General features: G+C 41.5%; 1 protein-coding gene across 4 annotated transcripts in view; it reads left to right on the forward strand.

The window, feature by feature from the left end:
- Positions 1-27,103, forward strand: part of LOC109633923 (A-type potassium channel modulatory protein KCNIP2) — an 85,995-nt gene that overhangs the window by 15,285 nt on the left and 43,607 nt on the right. The window contains exons 1-2 of one of the 4 annotated variants that reach the window (XM_020094118.2): positions 22,086-22,369; positions 22,478-22,643. The exons of the other annotated variants lie outside the window; for them this stretch is intronic. Coding sequence (XP_019949677.2) covers positions 22,220-22,369; positions 22,478-22,643 — 316 coding nt within the window. The 5' untranslated portion in view covers positions 22,086-22,219. Of the gene's footprint in view, positions 1-22,085; positions 22,370-22,477; positions 22,644-27,103 lie in introns of those variants that run through there. 4 annotated transcript variants of the gene reach the window in all.

Genomic DNA, 27,103 nt, shown 5'->3' on the forward strand with positions numbered 1-27,103 from the left:
TCTAATAAGCAGGGATTGGTGCTTTCTGTTTTCTTTGAATGGCTCCAACTTTGAAATAAGAGCAGCTTTTGTTGAGAGGCACTGTTCCTGCTGATGATTATTGATATGCACCATGCATGACCTCTAATCCAACGTGCACGCCTTCCTGTTTACACCTGCACGCACATGCTCAGTGTGTGCGAGTGGTCACCTGATGTGTTTTCAGGGGTATCAGTGTGGATTAAATCTGAGCTAAAACATTTGGATGAACCGAGTTTTAGTTTCAAAACGGTATTTTCAAATGAAATAATTTTTTGATGACGTCATGAAACAGCATGGGATCATGGGAGTTATAGATAGACAGATATTACACATATCTTTAAGTGTAACTAGCCGCATCTAAAGTTTTTTCAGCAATAAAGTATTCAAGATAGAATATGGTAGTTTGACGGAAGAGGGGTATGTGAAGCATGGTTGACGAGACAAAATTATCATTGAAGCAGTTTAATTGAAGTACCAAAACCACCTGAGCAATGAAAGGCAGGGTCTAATAATTTGCCTCTGTAAGTGTGTGTGTGTGTGTGTGTGTGTGTGTTTGTGTGTGTGTGCATACAGTAGGAAAGTGATGAGAGGTTTTGGCAGCTGCTCTCTGCCCTGATGATGATGTGTGTGTGAGAAGAAATGCTGGTCAATGCTCTTTAACTTGGCACGGAAATGAAATGATGTGTCTTGCAAATTAGAGGATCCTCGGTTATGCTGATGACACCGCTCCTCTCACATTTGTTAGTCGAAGTGCAGGTCGTCTCGGCTGAGCAGGAGAATCCTCCTCCTTCTCCTCTCCCTCCCTCCTCCTCCAACATCCCTCTCTTTCTCTGCTGAATCTGCGACCTGCATTGTGGCAGTGATGACAGCGAGGCTTTAACAATAATCCCTTCGCCTCTGTTCTCCTCCTCACCTCCTTTATCAGCCCCTCGACCTCAGCCAGCACGACACAGGCCCGAGATGACAGCTGTTGTGTCAGAGTGTCAAAATTGTAGGTTTCCACTCACCTCAGTCAAGTAGGAGAGCTTTTCACACATCCATATTTCAGATGGGCAGGACACTCAAGTGCAGTTGGTGATACTGGACATTTTTCAAATGACATTTTCACAGCAGTTCCTGTTTCTGCTGTATCTGCAGGAGAATCACCCTGGACTGCTACTGAACAGGTTACTTTGAAAACTTGGTGGAAGGATGATGAATATATTTTTTAGGTTTTTTTTCAATACCATTGCTACAGTTTTAATACTTTGAAAACTGCAAACTGATGGGTTTTTTTTTTCCACTGCAGTCAAAGATAAGAGTTTTCTTATTGGAAAGGCAAATCAAACGCATACATTTAACATATTATCTGTCAAGGTAAATATGAGCGAAAGCGATTTTCAGTGCAACAGCAAAATACTGATGTGTTGGTAAGTGGCCACACAAACAGTCAAACGTGGACCTTAAAATGTATGTGTGCGTCGCCAGATACTTAAGTTTACAGAGAAAAAAAAAAAATCTGACATATTGAGGGAGCTGATGAGTGTGTAAGATTGGTGCAGCTTGATCAAATATAAGGGGACAGTTGGGCCTTGGCGGTGGTATGCGATCTCCTGACTCTCATTCTAGTTGCATGTTGTTTTGTTTTTAAACATTTCTTCATACCCTGGATCTTCAGGATCATCCCCAGCCCCCCCATCTTCCAGCCAGACAGTTCAACTGTATCCTCCATGCAGCTAACACTCCCACGGTGGTGATACATGCACATCCATCAGAGCTTTAATAACCACCTGCATGGAGGAAATCGTGTGTAACCAATGACGACAGTGGAGTTTTCAGGTAGCAGACATTTCTGTCAGAATGCCAGGCTGAACTTCAAATGAACTTCATGCTGTTGCACTTTCTTCCCACCTTTTGCAGCCAAAGCTGTTTTTTTCCACGATGCGCTGTTCACAACATAATAGTCTAGTTCTTGTCATCGACTCCATCTATAGCTGTGAGTCATACTCAAATTATCAGACTTTACAAATGGATGATTTTTTTTTTCTTTGCCATTTTTTCTCCTGTCATCATGTCTGTGTCTTTCTGACCTTGTTGGAATTTGGCTTTCTTGAGTATATCACTTAAAAGTGGGATAATCAGACTCAATATTGAACTGGCTAATGGCCCAATAGGAAAGTATGATTTCAAAACACATATACAGACACTGCCCCTGGTTAAATCATATAAACTGTGATATTTCTCTGCAGCACACCTCATTCTCTCCTCTCCACTCTTCTTCTCTGCTCCCATTCAGCTGCCTCCTGACGGGGGGGGGGCGTGTTTGTCTTATCGCCCTCGGCCAGCTGCGTTTCGGATTTGGGATCTCGGGGTCTCTCCTTCCCTCGGCCCTCCTCACACTAAAAGACAGAGGGACAATGATTTGGCAGGCTTCACACACTCTCAAACAATTATTCCATGCATGCAGGCACACTAAGACACACAAACACTATCATGCAGACACACACATATACACTGTCGGAGCTCATCCAGATTTCATGGCTGCAAGTTGTGTGGACCTTCGAGTCAAAATAATGCTGAAGAGGAAATATTGTCCGACTCCTTTCATTGGCTCTTTCCTCTTACTCGTCTCTGTAACGCCACCTGCCCATATCTGTTAATGACCACAGCCGCTCTCTTCTCCCCCATGCTCCTCACTCACTTCAGCACCTTAATGAACCACCTGTACAGTGTGTGTGTACCTCGCTCTGTGTAAGAGTGTATGCATGCTTTGTTCGTGTGTGTGTGAGCCTGGTGCCTAAACTGCTGAAGGGTTCTCCCCTGTGTATAAGAGCCAATTATCTGTACTTACTTCTTTCCTAACAACTTTGAAATGAGCACAGATGGAACGGAGCCACGAGGTGCGTGTGTGCCGGCGTGTTTGCGCGAGAGGCCAGAGGTTGGAGACAATGATTGGGACGACTCAGGCGAAAAAAATGAGCCTGAATTTTGATAGTTTAATTATTTGGATCACAGCTCCCTGCAGCAGACAGTTTACCCTATTATCAGTTCATTATTCCTTCATTTAAATCATGCATAACTGTAATCTGTAATATCACTAATAAGTAACAGGAACGATGCTTCAAATTTACATCAAAAACAGTGAGCAAAACTGATATCGAAAACAATAGCAACAGCATTAAATATATTTCAATGAAAAAGGATTAAACAGATTTTCAGATTGTGAAGCCCACTGTAACTTGTGTCTCTGGTGAATCTTCTCTTTTCTGTCTTCACTGAGATGTTTGGCATGAAAAACCTTCAGGCATCAGTGTTTGATTTAATGAGTGATTGAGAGTTTGTATCTGGACTTTACTGGTGATCTCTTTGAAAGAGTTTATACGTTGCATGATCTGTGCATGTTCCCCCATGCAGAACCAGCATGTAGTTAAACCAGTATATGCTACCCGCCCAGCAAATATGGTGAAGACAGTCGAACATCTTGAAATCTACAAACCCAGATATTTGAAGTTGCATCTTCGCATCTTCCCCCCCGTGTCTGCGTGGGTTTTCCTCTTACAGTCCAAAGACATGCAGATTGGGGTTCGTTTGACTGGATACTGAAAACTGAACGTAGAATGTGTGAATAGAAAAGCAGGGAACATTAGACATAGTGTCCAGAAAGTGAAGTTCATTATTGCTCAATGACTTATTTCTATCAGGGCGTTGTGTCTCTCAGCTGACTTTGATTTTTTTTTTTTTTACTGGCACCTCGTGGCCAACATTATACTGATGCATTTAAAGTTTTCAGCTACGGTGTGTGTTTGGCAGGATAAAACAGATTACCTCTAAAAAACTTCCTTCCTCGGTAATTGGACTGTCTCTCAAGATGTTTGCAGACATGCTTGCCCAGACCTGTCTAATTAAGCCCACACATACCTGTGACAGTTTCTCATCACTCGTGCTGTACTCTGGCCTTTTCTAATAAAACCGAGGTCTTAAGAGGTAGTGGTGGTGGTTGAGGCGTAGCTGACAATGACGCCTTTGTTTATGCCGCCTTCCACGTCGCTTTCAAATTACCTCAACAGCAAAGGCAACCGTTTCTTTCCACTGGCACCTCTGTTTAATCAACACAATGAATTCCCTCTGTCTCTCAGCGTTGCCACAGGTGGGGACTGTGTTGTGCTGTGCTGCTGACCGCACGCTCAAATTAAAGTGTCCCAGCTTGTAATGACAAGACTGTGTTATATTTATGCTTTATTTTCCTTCAACGTTTGAATGTCACGTTATTGCTGTGACATGCAAAAGTGTTAATTTTAGAGCCCAACCAGTGATTGTTGGAGGCCGATGCCAATCTAAGGGAGTAAAAACTATAGTTTGTAGACTATAACAAACATTGGCAATGATTCTTAAGATGTCATTATCAAACCCTTATTAAAATACATGTAATTAAAGCTTGATATTTTATAATTTAACCACAAACTTTATTTTTAAATCACAATAGATAAAAAAAAAAAAATACACACCCAATTAGAATGACACTCAATAGTGTGCATACCTTAGCCACCACATTGACAGGACTGAAAAATAAACCATTGGTTAAAATATAAAAGGTCCAGTGTGTAAGAATAAGGTGAAAGGGATCTATTGGCAGAAATTTAATGTAGAATAATCCTTATAATGTTTTCACTAGTTCATTTCATCTAAATTGTATGAATTGTAGTTTTCTGTACCCCAGAAAAGACCCTTTATATTTAAATTTTATATTTACACCGAGGGGACCCTCTCTACAGAGGCTGCCATGTTTTTTACATTAGTCCAGACTGGACAAACTAAACACCTTTTGAGTTTTTATGACAACTGAAGGCTACCACAGGTTATTTTTCATGTTTGGAAGGAGAAGGTGAGGTGAGGGGTGTTCAGCTGCAACATGCAACTTCACCACTAGATATCACAAAATTCTACACACTGTACCTTTAAGAAAATCAACAGATTTTTCTCTTTTGTTTTTAAACGTTAAATGTAAATCTTCTGTATTGCACATTCTACAGGAGAAAATGTCTCATAGCAGCAAAAATAAATGCTGATAGCGGTAAGTCTCTGAAAGGCTCATATCATCCGTCGAGCTCTCCTTCACCTGTAAATGATATCTTCAATAAATATTGCCTATATTAGTGGAGACATATACATCACACAGAGGTCTAACAGGCAGAACTACAGCGTTTAATGCTCTTACCTGCTAACACATCACGCAATCTTATTCTATCTCCCGGACTATTTCATGGCTTCACAACAAACTCTGGGATTAGTGTGGTGTTTGTTCTCTAAACAAACACACACACTGTGTGTATATTTTGAGCCTGTTGCCGGGCTTGTAATGTCTGGAGGTGTTTGCTCAGATGAAGGTCATCTCAACAATTAACCTTGTGTGACGATTAAGGCGGCAAGACATCAGCACCTCAGTAACAGGCCGACAATCTGAGCTTAGACAAACACAGACGTATATATGCTTGGCACACACTCGCCTTCAGCTGGTCGATTGCTGTGAGGGTTGAGGTGTGTGACCCAGTTCATCAGATCCCTAATGCCCGTCTGAGCAGCAAAGCTTGGAGGAGAATACAGCTGTAGCCAACGGCTGGGAGGCAAGTTAGCTGTGTTATTGAACACCTGCTGGGCTGCTACAGGGCTTTGTCTCCCAGGTGTCTGAGGTATCTGTGCTGGAATCTGTGAGCTCAGGGAAACGTGGATTTTGAAAATGAAAACAGTGATTTTATTGAAATTAATTTAAAAAAAATATAATTGTTCATGATAAGGACGTTTTTTAACTATGACTGATTGGCCCTGTATGCCCCCCCCCCCCCCCCCCCCCCCCCCATATACACATGTGATATATTGCAAAGTTTTGGTTTTTGAGGCTATACTGTCACCTGTTACTTATTGCCATTTTCCCATATCTAGTTCAAGTGCCACAAATAGACTCCACTTCCCAGAACAGTCTCTTCTTCAACCCACACTCACTGCCGACCACAAACCACACTAATAAAAAATACAGAGGGCGCCAGTGGGTGCATAGCGTGACTGCAAGTTAGCATCTCACTAACAACATAGCTTCATGTTGACTGATATCACCGGTTTTGCACCATTACAGTAAAGCCCTTTTCAGACATGGACAATCAAAAATTAGTTTTCCTGTTGCATACAGTATGCAGTAGGTTGTGCGGGTCACAACAACAGGGAAACGTCCGGAGTGTTCAGGCGAAGGGTGGCCTCTGGGTAGAGGAAGCAGGCAGCAGGATATGATGTATAAATGCCACGGTGGAAATCATTTATTTTTGTTTGCAGTTCATGGACACTCTTATATTTCCAAGTTGACATCATTGTTTGAGTATTCTATGAGAAAGGCTTCTCTTTCTCATCCTGAGGTGTGCTTATTCTTTCCGTTAAGTTTGCTTGCTTGTTAGCAACGTCATCAACATGCCCACTCACTTGTAGAAAATTCTCTCAAGATTATCCTGCTGTTTTATCATAATGGCTCACATGGACATTCTCCTGAACGTTTACCAGGGGACTGGCAGGACAAACTAACTCGAACATATACGTGCTCATCACATCACACGTGCCCCTTTAGGAGCTTAACAGGCAACCACACCAGGGCAATGCAACAAGAACTGCTGTATGTCTGTTGCTTAGTTAAAGCTTTTGCACATCCTGTTTTTCCTAACAATCAGTGTGTGTGTCTTCCAGTTCCTGAAGGTTTTGAAAGTCCTTGCTAGTTCTGTGAATATTTGTAAAATGATTGATTCAATTCTTAACTTGTATTAAAAGTTAAAAGAATGATGTTGTTCTGCATACTAATCTCACGACAAGAGCGTGTGTTTGTCACATGGGGAAGCTCTACACCCTTTTCATCATCCATGTCCTCTTACTCTCCCTCATACTCTGCTCTGTAAGTCAGTGTGCAGGAAGTTGCTCCACGGAGAGTTGATTTCCAAAGTAACGAGACGACAAAGTCTGAGAAACCCTGTCCCACACAGAAAGTACAGTATAGGTGTTAGAATGGCCTTTCCGTTCAGTTGTCACACTTCTGCTCTGTGTGTCAAACTATAATCTTTGTGACACCCAAACACAGACCCACACACCTACATGGTGCATTCAAGGAGCTTCTGTGATACTGCTGGTTACTCTGATATCATGGTGTTTCTCTTATTATATATGTATGTGTGTGTGTGTGTGTGTGTGTGTGTGTGTGTGTGTGTGTGTTTTTATCCAATTTGTGAGTGTTCCACAAGGATGCATTCATATTTACACACACAAGGTCTGATGCTGCTGTCTGGACAGCATCCTTTCTGGTCACTTCACATTATTCAGGACTGCAAAAACTGTTTATATCTATATATGTTTTTTTTTAAATAGATTCTGTATTTATATTGAACACACACACACACACACACACACACACACACACACTCACTCAACAGCCGTGTTAATAGGCTGCTGCTGACACGTAGAGAAAATGAAAATCCTCTCATATATTTAAACCTTCTCTAATTAGCTGATTAGACACTAATGTTGTATCTTATGGTGTACAGTGCACAATTAGTAATTATATCAAACAAACATGACTAATTGAGTGTTTTGCTGCACATTTCAGAAAAAGCTGTTTTTTTGAACAGTTGTTTGAAACATTTAATTGCTTAATCAACAGAAAATTATTAAGGGCACTGAAACCTCTCCTGGACACACACACTACCAGCAAACACATTTCTCAACAAATGTAACTTTGACCAGATGATGAGTAGTAATGAGGATATGTTGTTATATTTGGTAAGTAGTCAATATGTTGATATCTAATTTAGTAAATCACTAAAATATCCAGGCACGTACAGCCTGTTTTTTTCCACTTGTAGAAACTGCAGAGTTTAAAACAAACCCTTCATATCTACATAAGAAGCGGTCCTCTTGTTCACCTTTTGTTATACCACCATGTTTCTACAGTAGCCCTGAATGGACAAACCAAACACTGGCTCTGGAGAAGATATTTCACTTTTAGATGTTACCTGAAGGTCGACATAGGTTCTCCCACAAGCTTGGAAAGGAACGGTGGAGGTATATTAAGCTCCCTAGAGATTTATTTAATGTAATCCAGCCAGTGATTAAGTTTCAGACAAAACATACTTTCAGTTGCACTTTCTTTGTATTTGTATATTTGTAATAGTTTCTAAGAGACAGGGCTGGCTGCTCTGTGTTTGTTACAGAGGTGCTTTGAACTAACAGCAAACATAGTAGAAAGATAGGAGCATGCTGATGTTTAACAGGTATTATGTTTAACATGTTTAACATCTTAATATTTGCAAACATTCGAGAGCCTAACTATGAAATAGGTGTGAATGTGACAGTAAATGTTAGTCTTTGTTGGCCGTGTGCAGGACGGACCCTGCCGGAGAAGCAGTATAAAAAGTTGGCTGGATGGTTAGAATCTGAATCTGTGTGTAGCAGAATTCATGACAATCCATTGGTGGGGGACCAACTGTCCCTAAGACCGACATTGCCATTCATAAGGCTACGCCGTTAAAATGACAAAACAAATCTGAGCGATTCCGACAGACACATCATTTTATCATCACGTATCTGTGAATTACAGGTGACCTTGTTTCATTGGTGCTGTGGTCATCTGCCCTTGGTTGTCTCTCAAAAACATGTCACCTCAGCACTATAGAAATAGCATTTGTTCCTGCAGGGACAGCTCTCACTATCCAGACTGTCAGATTATTTTGTTTCTCCCAGAGGCAATCTGTCAATATACAAGCAGGAAAACTGTCTTCTACCTATATGCTAATGTAGAGTCTGGTTAAATCATCTATGATGACATCCTGAGGCGTGTGTGTCTGTGTGTGTGTGTGTGTGTGCGCGTATGTGTGTGTGTGTGTGTGTGCGCGTATGTGTGTGTGTATGGCAATTCTTTTTCTTACCGCCTCTTGGCTCTCTGTAGATGAATCAGAGGTCTGTTTTCTTCTGATCTGATTGAATATGAGTATCTGTCATTCTGACCACCAAGACTATGGAAACCTTCTGTCCGTGCCTTTAGTTTGGAGATTATCCTCTTACAGGTCTGGGACTCTGATATTTCCTCACGTCGTACTTGACATAGGCCTTACATTTCATTAATTTTCACTCATTGTGGTCTTAAAAACGTTACATGTTGAAATGTGCAGAAGCCCTGTGTTTGTTTGTGCTAAAGAATTTAGGAATAAAAGAGTAAGCATGAAGGAGGCAGCAGGAGAGCAGCAGCTTGTTTCTGTCTTCCTCTCCCTCTCGTCCTTATCCATCCTTCCAAAGTGAATGTCAAGACTTGAGCAGCAGAAAGAAAAAGGACGGGAGAGAAAAGATTGAGTCAGAGAAAGTGGGTGTAATAGACAAAATTGGTTGGCAGAGATGGGTCGATAAGAGGGGGATGGATAAATGAACATAAGGGAGAAAAAATACTCCCAAACATCCTTTTAGATCTGCAGGGTTAAAGCCCAGCCTTTTAACAGGGACACATACTTTTGGATGGTTTTGGAATAGAAATGGTTCTGCAAAGTGAACTCTAAGTGAAATGGGAACAAGAGGCGACACTTTTGAATTTAATATCACCCACACAATATATTATAAATAAAGGAAAGTTGTGAAGCCTTGGGAGTTTCTTTTCTCCATGGCCTGCCTGCCTCGCCTCATGCTGCTTCCTCTTCTCTGGCACTTGTGCAGAATAAAAGAAGAGGGCGAGCAGCAGGAGAAGGAAACAGAAGTGAAAAATCACTGGAAGAGTAAAGCAGGTAGGAGATATAAGGCAGTGGTGAGAGAAAAGGTCAACAGAGCAATGGAATAGATAAAACCTTACAATACTATATAGGCTACTGTAAAACACTGCATATAGATATTGCAAGTTTGTCGTAATTGAGGATTCATTTTACGAAACTGAATTTTGTTGCCAACATCAAAGCCATTAATCTGTTAATTTTTAACCACCATTAACATCTAGTTATGACCACCACAATTCATAGCTTGTAATTCATGCCCATGCAGGATTACATTAGTTGGCTGTGACTGAGAGTGTAAATCACAATTAGCCACACACGTCATATTAAATTGAAAGCCAATTATTTTAATAATGGTCTGAAAATCACCATGTTTGTGATTGACCTTTTAAAGTGATACACGACAGTGTCTGGATACAAAGAGGTGAGAATGCAACTATTAATTGTGTATAAAGATGGACGACACGTCTCCACTTAGTAGCAACGATCAGGGGATGCAGCCGTGGCGATGAGGTCCTGTTGATACACACACCAATTACAGTCTTAGCTGTCAATCACAATATTTCCTCTCATTTTGATAGCATCAAATGACCAATTAAAACCAAACTTATTGGAAAAGGAGCACTTGCATATACAGTGAGATAAAAAAACAAACTATAATGACAGAAACCATCTTTGAGAAAAGTTATTTAACTTGTACTTTCAGTGTTTCCCACAGAATTCTATGGGAGTAGCGGGGTTGCATTTGCAGGTCAGAAACATCACAACAGATTCTGAGTGACAGACTAAATAATGAAGACATCAGAGAGAGAAATGCATTTCATTCCATATAAACTGCAGCTAAAACTATGAGGTCTGACTGTCTGCATGGGCTGTAAAAACTTTATAGACAACGGCGCAAGTATGAGGCAAACAGAACTGTGTTTAGTGCTGATAACTGCTGTACAAATCATTGTTATAATTAATGACAAACACTGACTTTGACTTTTTAGTTTGGTTCATGACCCATCCACTTAAATGAAGGATGTGGGATTTATGAGCTACACCACAGCCAGCGACCAGGTGGTGAACAAGATGGTTCTACAGAAAGACTTAAGTAAAGAGTTGAAAACAATATTGTTAGTTATTGAAGGGTTTGAATAAAACTCTACAGACACGTATGCACTTAAAATTACCTCCTGCACAGCTTTGGCGAAACTGAACACAGGCCTGTCACACACAGATGAAAGAAGACTGAGCTTCCTGTCTTTGTAGTATCTTTTTGAAATTGAGCGTTTCATGTTTTCATACAGCTCAGGGTTTCACCTGGGAAATAATGCACTCAAAAAAAAATATGGCTGCTTATGCATTGATGTGTTGCTTAAGGTATCCTAGCTCATCATTATGTCGCTGATATCAGCCAGGATATAAACCCTGGTTAAGTAGATTTATGCAAATACTATTGCGCATGGTGGAGGAATGGGGCCGGGGAAAAACCCATTAAATGTTGGTGTGGATGCGAATGATGCAGCAGATCATCTGTTTCACTTTCTTAATAATAATGCACAGATCTTGATTGTGTGAAAAATAAATAATTCATGTAATCAGGGCATTTCCTTTTTTCTATTTCTACACTACAGACTAAACAATAATGTGTAGGATTTTTGCTGCTGGCCTTGGTAAAAGGTATGTGCTGTATTAATTAATATTAATTACACATATTCCACTGAATGCATTGTAAAAGGTATAGCATTTGTGTGATGTAAAATGAACAATATCACAAAAAAGTGTAAAGTCTGGGAAAAATGATTAATTCAATTTGATCTGGACATTAATACTGATTTCGTAGATACAGAGGTGTCCTGGTACCGCCTACTCTTAAAGTGGCAGAGTATCACTATAAACAACACCATTATAGCATAAAAATCTGTTCCAAATATTTGTTCCAGTAATTTAACACAGAAAATATTATTATGTTTCCAAAAGATTTCATGTTCTTTTCCAAACTTATCACGATCGTGCACTCTGATACTTTGAGAAAGTGTGAAAACTTTGCCGTCACTTTCCCAATATAGGAAGTTGTTGTTCAGTACTTTTCAGTTTTTCATCCCTGATGTTTTTACAGACAACGATCAGTTTATGTGAACGTGTGTCTCCTGAAAAGTCGTTAACCATTCTGAGCAGATACAGGTGTTTTGATGAAAAGAAGAGACACAATCCCTTTGAGGAAGGCACAGAGAGAACGAGAGCATAAAAAAAAGTGTCAGTAAGCGAAGCCAATCACACCTACCTGCCCTCCTCCTGCTGTCACCAATCCATACCTGTCCACCCACTGATTTCCCATGAGCCTTTGGGTGATTGTGTGAATCCAGCCAAATCGGGCTCCTTTTCTACAGAGTCACTGTTCGTTCACACAAACACATGCGAGCACACACTTGTGCGAGGACAGATACTGTACACAAATGCTCACATTAGCATTCACTCCCACACTTGCTGTCCTCTTTCATAACAGTTGTGTTTACAGTGATGGAGGATAGATGAGCTACTTGCTAGGAGAGAATTTACAGGCAACAAGTTTGGCGTCATCTAGGAACCAACACAACTCTTCCATAATTTTAGTTTAGTGTGCATTTATGTTTCCATTGTCTGTCTAAATGTTGCAGAGTCTGCCGAGTGTCTGGTCTTTCATCACTCTGTTGTTATGGTGGGATGCAGCTCACCCGGGTTCACCTCTGGCTTCCTGCCTACACAGAGAGAGAAGCAGAAAGAGAGATTGAGATACGGAGAAAAGATATTTTCCATTGCATCAGTTCTCAGGATCTCTGTTTCAGAAGCTGTGACCCCTTGACAATGCAATCATAGGTGATTGCCCCCAACAGCTCTGATTGTGAAGGAAAAATGTCCCATTCATGTTGTTAATTGCCATTTCAGAATATCCTTATAAAAAGAGTTTTTCAACCACCTACTTGTTTTAGTGATTTTCATTCATTTTCATTCATTTGGACTCTTTTCCTCATTTCTAAAACACAGCAGCATCTTAGAAAAGTGAATCATGGTCGCTCTGTGGTTAAGGTAACACTAAACCATCAGGTCGTAGCCAGCATGATTTTTGTGTTGGGGTAAACAGACCTCCACCAATCAGAGATGTGAATATTACACCTGAGGATTCTGAGAAGTGTAGTATTTCTCCTTGGCGTCATGAATAAAACAAGTTTTTCTTAAATCGCAGTTGCTCTCATGCAAAGTTGTTGGTTCTACAGAATCATAAAACATTGTTGCAGTCTCATAGCTTGTCTAAGTTTACTTTGGATGGTTAAATTATTGTGATGATAATCACAATCTCTATTCATCTTTACTTTGGACAATAACAGTGTGGTTACTTTTCAGAACCACATTGTATGCCAGAGTCAATGGGTGACTTGAGGGCACATGTATACACACAGTCAGCAGATATAGTCAGGAGTGGAGACACTTAAGAAGCCCAGCAAACATAGAGAGGGAGAGTGAGCTCTGAAAATTGAGTGAAGAGCGAGTTAGAGGGTTCAGCTGCTGGATAAGCAGACGCAGAGAGCTCCTCGCTCAGTGAAGATGCTGTCAAGAGAAGTGAGGGATTACATTAAGAGAGTTAGTGATTGTAGTAGCGAAGTGTAAGTGCTGCACTTGTCACAATCAAAGCTGCTTTTAGTCCTGTTAGAGAGTAAATCAAATCGCTCTCATGAAACATGTAACTTGAGCAAAGAAAATGCAGAAGCTGTGGAGATGGAGTGGAAAAGACAGATGAGAAATAAGAGAGGAGTGAGAGGTCTGTGGATTGTGGATTCAGTCTGTCTTTGGGCAGTTACTTGAGCCACCCTGCTTAGATGCAGGTTCAGCATGCCCTCATGCCTGTATAACCTTTGCACTGACACTTATTTGATGAATTATCCCCTCAGGGTGCACAGAGAAAATACTTTCCCATCAATATCTCCCATCCGCCATTTCATTTTCTGAGCAGAGCCTGTGACAGCCCCCAAATATCTGCACTGTGGCACTGTGACGTGAGCAAAAAGTTGCAGTCAGCGTGTTGAAACTCAAACTACTACTACTCCTGATAAAGATGTAATCCTATGCCTAAAGAGGCCGTTGCTTTATTTGAGAGTCTCTGTGGATTCCCAATCAGGTGGTCTCAGAGGCTAAATCGTGGTGAAGGTGACCCCTTGTGTTCTGATGGTTGACAGCAATGGGACTGATCTGTCCCTGTTCTATTAGGACTGATTATGTCATTTGGATACTGACGGGTCATTTAACCCAGCAGCTGTCCTCATCAGACACACCAGACTGAGCCCCCTGGTTAATGGCTCACACGAAGCCATGAGGGGGACACAGGCTGGTGGGGAAGAGGAAAAACACAGATTAAATTCATGGACATCGAGTCGGCGGAGTGGATAGAGCAGCCAACCTGTTACCAACAGGGCTCAAGCTTGTGTGGTCCATGTTAACTGAAGCAGCAGCCTGAGTCCACTCCAGCCATCATTAAAGGTAGTACAACAAACCTGTCCCCACCATAAACTGCATAAAAAGACGGCTGATATATCTTGCTAATACATGTGCTTGAACAATTGCGATTCAGACTCAGTTGTTAATCGTGAAGTTTCACCTGGGATGAGCAAAACAATCTTTGATAAAAAATCGGCCAGATTTATGACTTACATTGCAGCTACCCACCAGGGGGCAATCAAGACACTATAGCTTCACTTTTTTGGAGCAGGGATGTTTTTACAGTCTGGAGTCTCCACCAGGTGCAGGGAACTTTGTAGCATCTTTCTAGCATATAATACCATATTGTCTATTTTTCAGCCATCTGCAGCTCCCAATTTGTTTTGCGCTCTGTTAACACATCTTTATTTTTGTCAACATTTTCAGGATTATTTTATATTTGATTTCTGCCCATAGATCCCTTTCACCTAAATCTTACACACTGGAGCTTTAAATGGGTTATCCACTGTACTCCTACAGGCCTTGAAAAGATGAGCAGGTGAGAGATAAAGAAATTACATACAAGAAGGGTTGTATACATAATGTGGTTCTGACAGGATTTACACTAATGATGGTAACTACATGGAGTCTGATGAAAGCAGGCTATAATTCACAAAGATACTCTAAGAATGAAGAGAGAGAGAGAGAGGAGCACAGCAATGGGGCGTTTGAGTCAGCATCACGAAAACTAGTTTTAGGTCAGCTAGTGGGGTGCTGTGAAAATGGGTTACCTCAAAAAAGGTTTGATTTAATCGGTGCAAAGTCATACTCTATTTCAGTGTGTCGTGCACAGAATAAGCCTCATGAAAACATCTTTTATTTCACATTTTCACACCCTCCCTCCCTCTCTCGCTCTTCTCCTCCTCATCTGCCATATTAATCCAGGCATGCGTGCACCCACGCTGCCTTTCTCCCTAGTGACACCTCAACTCAGCAACAAGTAGCTTACATGTTTCTCGATAAAAAGGTTCCTCCCTCAGCCTGTATGAGACATACATGAGCATGGATAAGACACAAGCACTGGTATTGAACCGCTCTGACTGTGGTTGTGGGGTTGGGATAAGAACTCCTCCCTCCAGACTCTGAAAATGGAAGAGTAAAGATTTCTGTCCTGCGCAGACAGCCTCACACAGATCGGCTCAGTCTCCCAGAGGCTCTCTGATCTTCAAGTCTCAAAACACCTGCCGCCTGCCATCACGGGCTCGGAGGGGGATGTAGCAGCCCTGCTGCTGAGGGGTTGGGTGTGACAGCGAGAGGAAGAAGCTTCAGAGGAGGAGCTCCTGTATTCGGTGATAGAGATAGTGAGAATTCACGTTGACATTGGAGCTTAAGGAATATCACAGGCGTGTTGTCACTCACAGGCGTTTAGATGCCTTCAAGGAGGTGCAGGCAGCAGCAGCGTGTGATTCGCTGCTCCTCTTCCCCAGTGTTAAGTTTGGCTGACTTTGCTTCCAGTCGGTGCCAATAAAAACAAAAAAACGACGTGAAATATTCTTCCCTGTGGGATATTTGTGGACCTCATGGCCCCGTGATCTATTCCTTTGCTCATCTCTCACTGTTTACTTGTCAGCATTGAATCCCTTGAGTCTGTCCCCTTTCCATCTTCATCTATCCACACAGTAGCAGCTTCATGTTGCTTTACCCAGAGGAATACACACAGAGCCCCCCCAGGGTATAAAGCCATGCCGCTTTAACGCAGAGTGGAGAGTCTTTGCTTGAGTCTAATATTTACTGACTCGTTTTAAACTGAACCACAGAAAAACCAAAGGTTAATATTGTCTTGAGTGATTTAGTTTTTTAAATTCATTTTCTTTATCTTTTGATTCCTCTATGAACAAATCCCTGACCTGATGTCAGGAGTTCGAGCACTAAATAACTTTTGGCATTCGGCTGATAAGGTCCAGTAAACATCAGTGCTGCATTCAGCCTCTAGCTCTGACTTTTAATGTCTCAATTAAACTGTTGCCATATATTTTCTAAGTGGGATAATTAACTTTGTATTGAATTGGACAGCAGTAAAATAGTGCCAGAGCTTCATCCAAAGACAGTCAGCACAAATAAATGCTTTGCTAAGATTTTCGTGAAGTAATTACCAAGATTTAAATGGTCCATACGCTTAAATATTAATTTGGAAAGGATGCTAAGGAGTTGAGGTTATGCATTGTGGAATGGATGTAAAATGCTACCTGCTGCCTTAGTTTACCTGCAGGGAATTTAAAATCCCAAAAGATTGAATGTTGAAAATTATGTTTATGATTTTTTTTTCTTTATTGGAAAAATGTTTTTGTCAGGCTCACATGTAGCTTTGGTTTTACTGGTCTGTATCTGCCCTCTGCTGGTCTGAACTGTTTGGTACAGCCAACTATTTAAAGTCACCAGACACAGCTGTGAACATTAGATATTTTAATATTTAGAATCAGATGCCTTCACAGGCCGGTTTTTCCTCCCCCTCATCTAAAGTGTAAACATTGTAGATGAAAAACATCTATTACCAGATTTGCACTGGTTGTTCTACAAAGACCAAACTGATACCAGTTTTGTTTCAGGCTTTTTCTTGTCCTTCTTCTCTGTGTGAAGATCATGACATGTATGTATTTATTCACAAGTTATAAGGTCAGGTTTGTGTCAGCAGATGGACTTCTTTATACGTTGTAGCACTACACCTGCCAGCTTTCATTTTATTTCTTAAAACATATTTTTCTTCTTATCTGCTCATTGCAGTCAGGAGCTGATGTTCATATATATTTTTTATATCTCCTTCCTGTACCTTCTCTCAGTCCGTTTGCATTCAGGACAGATTACACAGTTTTTCCTACAGATGGCAGCACTGTCATGAGTTAATGTTATTGTGTGAGGCGTCTGTTGTACCACTAGACAGCCAACAGCTTCAATGCTGGGGTGTTTAATAAGAATATTTACCTTATAAGTCCAACAGTTAGAGTGGGGAGGTGCGCTCTTCTTCTCTTCCTGAATTTTAATTGCCTTTTCTGATTACTGCATCTTATTTGTATAGGAACTGTCATTTCACACTGGCAACTATTGCAAAGGCCATCCTTAAATGTAATTGGACTTCTTAAATAATAAGACCCCAGTTTCAAATCAACTTTACTAAATGTCACTATGTCCAGTGAGAAAGTTTGTGATTTGCCTGCTGAACTACTGCAATACTATTCCTACACTTCTGAGCTTTGACTGAGTCTCAACATGTTTAACTGGGACTTTATTGGTGGACTGGAAATGTTTTCTGCCAACAGAGCTCTAACACTTATAATGATAAGAAAAAAATACTTACGACCTAGTGTGTTGCAATATCCCTTTTCCATTCTGGCTGTCGCTCAGTTTGGTTTATCCGAGGTAAACGCTCAATGATTAAAGCTTATACATAATATATGTGTAGATTGGTACTTGTACTTCACTGTGGACTATTATTCTGCAGTTGTAGAGCGCTCTCACTTCACATAAAAGTGCGGGGTGTATAAACAGGTAAATTGTAGAGCATACTTACAGAAACATCCATCACCATGGATACAGATGACTGCTATGCTTACTCAGCAGTTGAGTTATGTGATGTGTTGTTTGACCTCCTGAAGATAATTAACATGTGATAGCATGTATGTAAATCACATCATGGCCTGGTCTTTGCAATGGAAAACACTACGGGAGAAGTGATTTGATTGGAGGATTGCAGGGGTCTGGATATTATTGATATTAACTTTATATTTTAAGGATAACCAATGTAAACAAGAGAGTAGAGGAGACTCTCTCTTAGTGGGGAATTGCAGTGTTGTATTTTGAACTAGCTGCATGTGAGCTACAGATGACTGACTGACTGAAAATAAGATGTTTATCAAGAGGCTTGCCCTGGATGCCTTAAGCTCCAGGATGGTCAGCTGTATAAGAGGCAGCAGAAAGGCCCAACAAAATGAATTAATGGTTTCCAGAGTCTGGTGACAGAAGTAAATCATTTGTTACAAGTTAGCAGAGAAGACCCGGTACTATGGTGCACCATTAAATCTGACTTGCATTATTCCCAAATGTGCTTTTTTAAGAAAGGGAGAAGGTAGGGGAGGGCGGTGTTTGGTCTGAGTAATAATGTCTTCACAATACTAGAATTTAAAAATAGTTTCTAGCTATTCTATAATACGTTTCACAGTGTATCATAATCTGCACTGATTGCAAGCAATCTTACCAACAATAAAATAATTTATCAAAAACCTAAAGCCTATGCAAAGTGTTAATAGTAGCAGCCTTCTCTTTGGTTCTCAACCTGCTGATTATTAAAGAAGCTGTGGCCTGCAGCTCACAGAGATCAGTGCAGCTCGGCTCAAAGTTTGCAAACTTAAATTTTAATATACATAAATCACCACAGGACCTTTGCAACCCCACTTACATCATAAAGGAGAAGACTCACTGGAAAATCATTTTAAAGTCCTTTTTCAGTCCTGTACAGCTGCTGTGTTACAACCTGTAACAGAGCAAATCTCTTCAAGTATGTGCAAACAGAGCAGCAGTGGATAGGGAAACTGCAATCCTAGAAGTGTTTCCACCTGTGCCTCTGTCTCATTCCTCCCTCTCTCTTTTTCTTTTTCCTCCTCTCTCCTCCTTTTCTCTAATCTTTCCTTCCACAGTCACATGTTCTCAGTGAAAAGGGCATTGAGTGGGCTTCACCAGCTGGTGCCTTTGCCTGCCACATTAATAGGGTTAAAAGCAAATCTGTGTGTATATGTTTGTGTGTGTGTGTGTGTGTGTGTGTGTGTGTGTGTGTGTGTGTGTGTGAGTGTGTGTGTGTGTGAGAGAGAGTGTGTCTGCCAGATACTTGAGTGGAGTGCCACATCTGCCTTGCAACAATCCTGTGCGTCTTTGTGCTCCTGTGGCAGTCTGCACAAACTGCTGCACCCGTTCCCTATCTATAGAAAAACATTATGTTGCTCCTCATAACAAATGGACACACTTGAAATCTCTATATTTCAGAACATATTTTCAAGGATGAAGTGTGTCTAAAAAAAAAAAGAAAAAAAAAGAGGGTTTCGATTTATAGATGAATCTTCCTGTTGACCTGACAAAAGAGCCGGAGATTTCCAGGCTGTTTGATGATGTTTGGGTCGGTTTCTTGAAGGTCTGAGGTCACCTGGGTTTTCCTCCTAATGATCACTCAGACTGCTTCCGGATCTGTAGCTTCACTGACAGGCCAGTGGTGCAGCAAGTCTGCCCGCTCCATTACTCATCGCTCGTCTTGTCTGTTTGACCTCTCTCTTTGTCTGCCAGCACGCTCCTCCTTTGTGTCTGTCACCTTGTCTGATCATTTATATAATTTTTGAATCACCTCATTGTCTTTTTAAGACTCACACTATATTTACTCATTGCATTAAAACACAATCAGGGGCTGCTGATGTTTAATTAAAGTCTCAATTAACATGTCTGCCTGGAATACAAAAGGTTATGTCAGCTGATAATTGCTGCTAAATAAGGCTGCCATGTGAGGTGTTGTGTTCTTGGATGTGTCGTATTTCTTGATAATAATAATAATGGAGTTCAGGCTGGATTTGGCTCTGTGAGGTTTATACCCTGGACATCTGGGTGGAGGTGACTCAGTCTCTAGGTTTGAAATTTCTGGTAAACACACACACACACACACACACACACACACACACACACACACACACACACACACACACACACACACACATAATTGTAGAACAGCTAAGTCTTGGTTCATTTCACGTTCCCTTTCTTTCACATCTCTTCAAATCATCTCTTCCATATCCTTCATATAACAGCCAGCTAATCCTGACATTGTGTAATTTTACTTTTTACTTCTTACTTTTTCTTTTTGTCTTGTCTGGTTGGTACACCTGATGTTGCCTCAATGTTGCAGACAAGCTTTCCTACATCCTCCGTAAACCTGTCAGATATCTGCACAGGGTCTGACATGCTCTACCTCAATGTCAGCTGCAGGTAAAAAGAGTTTGGACTATGAACTCCTCTGGAAGACAAATCCCTTGGCGGCAGCTCACATTCTGAGAGAAAACATGGTGTACTGAATTTTGACTTCTAGTTTGAGTCAGATTTATGGTCTCACACCTGAAAGACAATAACTTGTGTCACTTTCCCACCAAGTTTATTGCATATATTTCAGGAATAGTTGCCACTGCTTTCTCCCACTGAAAAAGTCAGGGAGTTTAACTATTAGAGATCCTCGAACCAAGAGTCAAACAATGGAAAATTTCCAGAAAATTGGTTGCAGACATTTTTAGGACTTTGCCTTTCACATGTGAAGAACACAGCAGGAGATTGCCCGGGTCAGATGTGTTTACAACAACAGGAAAATGTCTCAACCTACAGGTGAGGAGCTGCACCTGTGTAGAGCACATGAAGTATAAATTCTGCTGTGGAAATCGCAGTGTCAACACCACATGGCATCGGCCCTTATCACCAAAAACTGTCCAATCTTACGGTCTTTCTAAATCGACATCTCCGTTGGCGTCCTCCTCGGCATGTCTCCTCTTTTTCATACATTTGCAGTTATATACATAACCAACATGTCTACTTGCATTTTTCTGCTGTATTCTCAAATATACTCAGTCTGACATTTTCCCCGGGGAGCTGGCAGCAAAAGTTCTGCAAAATGTCTTGTGGGTTACATTTGAAAATTTCAGCAAGATGTCTGGACTATTGCATATCTGAAAGCAGCTAAAACGTTATTTCAAACTCGTCAAACTCTTTCTCATCTGCTCTCCCATATATCTCATATAATCTATTTCTTTCCTGGCTCCGTCTATGCCGTGCTGCATCGACTCGGTAAGAGTCCAGAACAGCTCGCTGTCAAACACTCACCTGTTCTCTGACCCCCTCTGTGTGACTTCTAAATGAGAACAGGTGTTTAGAGGAAGCGTCTGACTGACGTTTGATTGATTTTCTCTGTGACCTGGAGAACAGACAGGTGTTCATGTGTATGTAAGCGTGTGCATGTGTGTATGTGGACTACTGGTAAAAATCCATGGAGTCTGGTGTTGCTGTGGCAACGGTAATCACTTTTGATTCGGCGTCAGGGAGAAAGAGAGGGGATGGAGGTGGAGCGGCGGCGGTTCAGTAGGGTAATGTATTTGTTGTAGAGAGAAAAACAATGAAATGTGTCAATGGGGAAAACAAGGGGAGTGTGTTTCCTTGTTTAGTGACTGTATGTGTTGACACTGACTGACACTGAGAGCGGAGGCAGGATGATAAGGATGAGGACAGACGGGCTTTAAATAAATACCTTTCTTTCTCAATCCCACGGGATTTAAAAGCTCCTCCTCTCTCTTCCCTTCTTCTCCTCCTTCTCTGCCAGCTGATAATAATCTCTCCATCAGCTGCTGGTGAGGACACGGTATTTGTCCAACAACCTCTCTCTCCTTGTCAAGCTCTCTTTTTTCTCTCTCTCTCTCTTTCACCACTCTGCTGAAAGGAGGGAACAATATTAATTATGCATTCCTATATTTTGCCCCATCTCCACCTCACTATCTGTCTGTACGTGTGCCTTCACTTCTCCTTCTTCTCCTCCTCTCCATCCTTTCCCTCTCTGTATTATGAATACCTTTAATGAGCGGGCAAGACACAGACAGACAGAGAGGGACGGTGTGTGATGCTAATTAATGGCTTTTGCTTTGTTTCCTCTGTCACTTTACTCAACCTCCTGCTGGCTTGAACACACACACACACACACAAACACACACACACACACACACACACACACACGCTCTCAGAAGCTGTCCTCTTCATGAGCCATGCACGACTGGAGGAAAAATAGAAACAACACATCAACAAGATGTGTGGAGTGTGCAGCTCGAGAAAAAAACCCACCACCTGCCACTCAAGCCAGCCTCCTTGTACTTCACAGCACACACACATGCACACACACACACTCTCACATGAGCGCTGGTCTGTAATCTTCCGCCACACTCTGGTCCCAGCCAATGAGAGGGCCAGCGCAGGGCTTCTCAGAACGTGATGGGGAGGAGACAGAGCGCGGCTGGCTGATTGACAGCCAGCGCCCTACAGGTGGAGAGAAGAACGGAGAGAAGCAGAGAGAGGGGGGAGGACCACAGAGAGAGGAAAGAGAAGGGGTGAGTGAGGAGAAGAGAGGCGGCACCAATTAGACTATCCATATACATACACACACATGCAAGCACACCTACACACACACTCACAGTGCTCCTCTCCTACCTTGGAAGCTTGCTTCCTCCGGCAGAGTAGCTGAGCAACACCACCACCACCACTGTTCTCACCACCTCCACCACAGCTGGACCAAGATGAGCCAGTGCAGGAAAAGGTGCAAGAGGCAGCTCACCAAGGTGGCTCGCTATTTCTACCGCTTCCTCATGGGAACGCTCACTCAAGGTAGGCACCCAAAACTTCAGCTTCCACACCCACGAGTTTTGCTGGTGGGTCCACGTCTTTCGTGAGCAGGGAGGAAAAGTGGGGATGGTCTCAACAGGAGTTTTGTTGTGTAGTCAGCAGAAGTGTGAGCTTGTGATGTGGTTTATGATCTTTGCTGATGATTCTGAGGTTGGTTCAGGACATTTAGTGTCCTGCTGTGTCTGTGGCTCAGTTTGTTTTCTACCTCGATGACAGCAGAGCAGATGTACTCCTCATTTGAAAAGATCCTAACATGCATATCATTTAAAAAGTGTGTGTGTGTGTGTGCGTGTGTGTGTGTGTGTGTGTGTGTGTGTGCAGCACGTCTGAATAATTGGTTTTATCTCTCACCAGAGAGATGGTACAAAGGCTGGACATCAAATAGCCTAAAGATTATTATTATTCTCTGCAGAGCGTATGGAGGGATGCTTGTGAGCATATGCTGGTTCACTTTGCTCAGTTCTTATGCATAATGATAGAACCAATGATCAGTATGCACAGTGAGAATTAGAGAGCTGATGGGGTTGAACTCACTCTTTCCCCTTTTTTCTATCTGCCTTTTGACTTCCTCCCTTCCTCCCTCTCTCCCTCCCTCCTCTCTCACAGCTCTGTCTTTCTCTCCCCTCCTTGCTCCCTCTCCGCCAGTCAAACAGATTGCCCTCTGGAAGCCTGTGGCATTCCACCTCCATTGAGAAACTCTCAGTGGGAGAAAGACTCACACAGCCTTTCATCCAGCCCCTCAGCCAGCTCTCAGTATGACGTGAACTCACCCATTCCCAGCCTCCTCTCCTGCTCTCCCCGAGCCCCTCAACACCACGTTCTGATGTAAATCCTTGCTCTGAGATAAGATGCAAGTTCTGGAAACTTAGGCAAAATCTTTCCTTGATACTTATTTCTTTCATGTCCTCACACTCTTTGTCCCACTGAGTTTATCCCTGGCTTGCTCTGACAGAAACATCCTCTTTAACTTTGCCTATCGACAGCACGCTGCTAAGCCTTGCACCCATTATCCTCTTTTTTCCTTCTAGTTAGTGATATTGAACAGCAGCTCACATTGCCTTGGGGAAGACACAACAGAGTAGGGTGGTTCTATTGAATCCCAGCAGTTGATCTTAGGAGGTGGAGATAAAGCAGTGTTTAGATGACCTTGTCAATAGAGCGATGTCTGAATGCTAATTTGACATCCGCGCTGCTCATCTCCACCTCTGCTTTTCTCCTCGTTATCTTTTCAGACTTTGACATCTGCAGAGCTTCATGTTCGCGCTCTGACAGCAGCTATTGGACATGGATGCACACGCACACACATGCACACACATACACACATGCACACGCTAATGGAGATTTTCTTTAATCACAACATAAATGACCAGTTACCACTTTAAAAACTTCAGAGTTTAAACCCAACAAATAATAATAAAAATCAATTATTACAAAAAGTATCATTAATATTATAGGAATAATAAGAAGAAGTAATGGAATCCTGCTTATTTGTCTTAAAATAGTCGTGAGTCATCTCTTTAAATAATTTTGGAAGGTCATTCGGAACAAATGAGCTTTGGGTTGAATCAGACCTGGTTGGGAAATTTAAGCATTGACAAATTAATTTCTTGGTTTTTGCTGTTTTCAGTAGATTTGTTGACACCATTGAAATAATGTTGAATAATGCAATACACATATTAATATATATAATGATATATAATATACAGTGTTTGTTTGAGAAAAAAACCTACATAATTTAACAGTCAAATACTCAAACTTTGGATTCAACAACTCTGAGACTCTTTCATGTGAAATATATGATAACCGGGACAACCCATTTTTAAACCCTTAAAGGTGTCATCTTCAGATCCTGTGCAGCAGTGGTTAAACTGTGATGTCAAATTATTGAAAATATATTGTAGGTCTTTTCAAGCTTTTTCTTAGAGCACAAATTTTAGTGGTATGCCTCCGGCACAAGTTCATACACTTTTAAGATTGATGGCTTTACTATTTCATGAACTGAACTCTCTGCTCAAAAACTGAATCTGACCAATGATTTACAATTCGCTGAGACAGACCGACGGAATGTGTCTGAATCAGATTCACTGAACCTGCGATGTAAGTAAAGATTATAGACCAGTTCCCGTCCTCTGTGGTGTTACGACCACCAGCTCTGGACACATCTGAAAGCTTTACCCTCTTTCAGTTTTCTCAGTTTTCTGTGTTTTAGTTTCAAATTCTCCTTTTCCATACTTGAGCCTCTCTGACAGTAATTGCTACTACAGCAACTTCTTCTGTTGCTCTCCTGAGCTGCTAGCTGACTGCCTGCACAACATTCTCAGCCTTAATGAAAAGAAAAGGCATGTTTTCTCACTATTTTAACAACTTGTTCTGTAATCCTCAAAAGCGTATCTTTTGTGCACCGCTCTAACAAAGACTGTGAATGATCCTCAGAGCGCTCTACTTGGAAAACAAACCAAACCCTTCTCCTCAAACCTTGACTGGGACACATGAGAGAACCAAAGCCGATGTAACAAGTGAGCAGGAGCTGCTCACCTACAGTGATGTAACTACAACCACTGGAGCTAACCAGCCCCTAAAATGCTGTTAGCATTGAATGTCTATAAATTCCATTAAAACTAATGAAAAACTCAACCCCCACTCTCAGCAGCCTTATTGGGACTTATGATTCTCACTCGTTCCAACTAGACGAGTGGCTCAGAACTGTGTGAACGTCTGACATCACAAATTGTTAACACTTTGTGATTTTTGAATATTATCAATGTGAAAATCAGCACATTGACAATATATAAACTTGCAAAACTGTAACTTCAGCCGCTAGGGGTCTCTCAATCAAAGCAATAACAAAAGAACTTGTTTGATGATGTCATTATGCAATGTGGCATCATGGGTTATGTAGTCTTCACCACAATTGCAGATGAAAATCTACCTCAAGCGACTCGGGTGCAAATCATGTTCACGGATGAAATAATGTTTTTTTCACGTTGCACAGCAATCATGATTTATACAAAAGACTGTTTATACAAAACAGTCATTTGGCTGACTGGCACAGTGTGGTTCTCTTCCTCATACGTTGTTTTCCATGGAAGTTAAAGCAGATACGGACAAAGCCACAAGTGAAGCTAATATGATGCAAAGGAGACCAAAATGAAACATCCTGTTACCTTGATTAAAATTGGGATTTTCTCTGGGTTTGAACATTGTTGGACACATTTCGGATAATATAAGGACACAAGTCAACAAAATATATAAACATGAACATAGACCTAGTCATTATTAGAAATTGTAACAAAGAATTCTTGCACATTTTGTCTTCTACAACATGTCATGTACGTATTGTTAACTCAAGTCTATTTGAAGTAGTATTAGGTTCACAGACATAGTGGCGAGGTGAACCACTGTGAGGAGGAGAGGGGTCGCAACAGTGATAATCTGTTAATTTGTATGAAAAACTGAACAAATTGTATCAATAGATGTCCCTGACAGCTGTTGGCTTCCTCATGCGTACATAATGCACAAACACACACTTATACATTATATAGTCTGGGAAAAGGAACACTGGTAAATAATGCAGTTTGACATCATGTTTGCAGAGAAAACTAGTTCAGGCAGCCATAACTAGCTACCACAGTAAACAATGTTATATATGATACATAATAAATACAAATAAATCAATAATAACACTGTGTTTTTGCTGTTTTAATGTGGTAACTGTTCACACATCTGTTTCCTGAGAGTAAAATGTAAAAACATTGTAAGTATCACTTAAGAGTTTTATGACCAATGAAAATCATACGAGCGTGTATTGTGGTGTGTGTGTGTGTGTGTGTGTGTGTGTGTGTGTGTGTGTGTGTGTGTGTGTGTGTGTGTGTGTGTGTGTGTGTGCGCGCGCGCGCGCGTGCGTGCATGCATGTGCAAACATACACATCCTTAAGTTTACCCAGAATGGGGTTACCATGACTACAGGCTCCTGCGTGTCTGCTCCAATGGCAGAGAGAGACGTCTGCTTCAGTGCAATAGGAGCCGGTGAGGACTGAACTGTATAATGGCAGTGCTGCTACATAGGGATTTCATCAAGGCCATTCAGAGTTCGGCATTTGAGCTTCGTGGCATTTCTGGCTGTGCCGGGCTGCTGAAGGACGTGCCATTTAAATCGTCAGTGCCGTCACAGTGTGTGAACCCAACAGTGCTTTAACCTATGCAAGAAAGACAAATGACTTAAAAGAAACACCCCCCCAGGTTAATTGCTGTTTTTATTACAACTCATTGGGTGAATTAGGTAGAGCAGTTTTTCTTAATGTTGCACCGTCTACTGCACCTTCATACCACACAGTGTGTTTATCTGCATAAGCTACAATTAGTGTCAGTTATTATATGGCCCTAAAGTATGAGGTGGTGAGGTGGTTATTGTACAGTATGTGGTTATGGCTTGTGTGTGTGTG

Source organism: Paralichthys olivaceus, chromosome 14 (assembly GCF_024713975.1).
Source record: "Paralichthys olivaceus isolate ysfri-2021 chromosome 14, ASM2471397v2, whole genome shotgun sequence".
Taxonomy (NCBI): Eukaryota; Metazoa; Chordata; class Actinopteri; order Pleuronectiformes; family Paralichthyidae; genus Paralichthys; species Paralichthys olivaceus.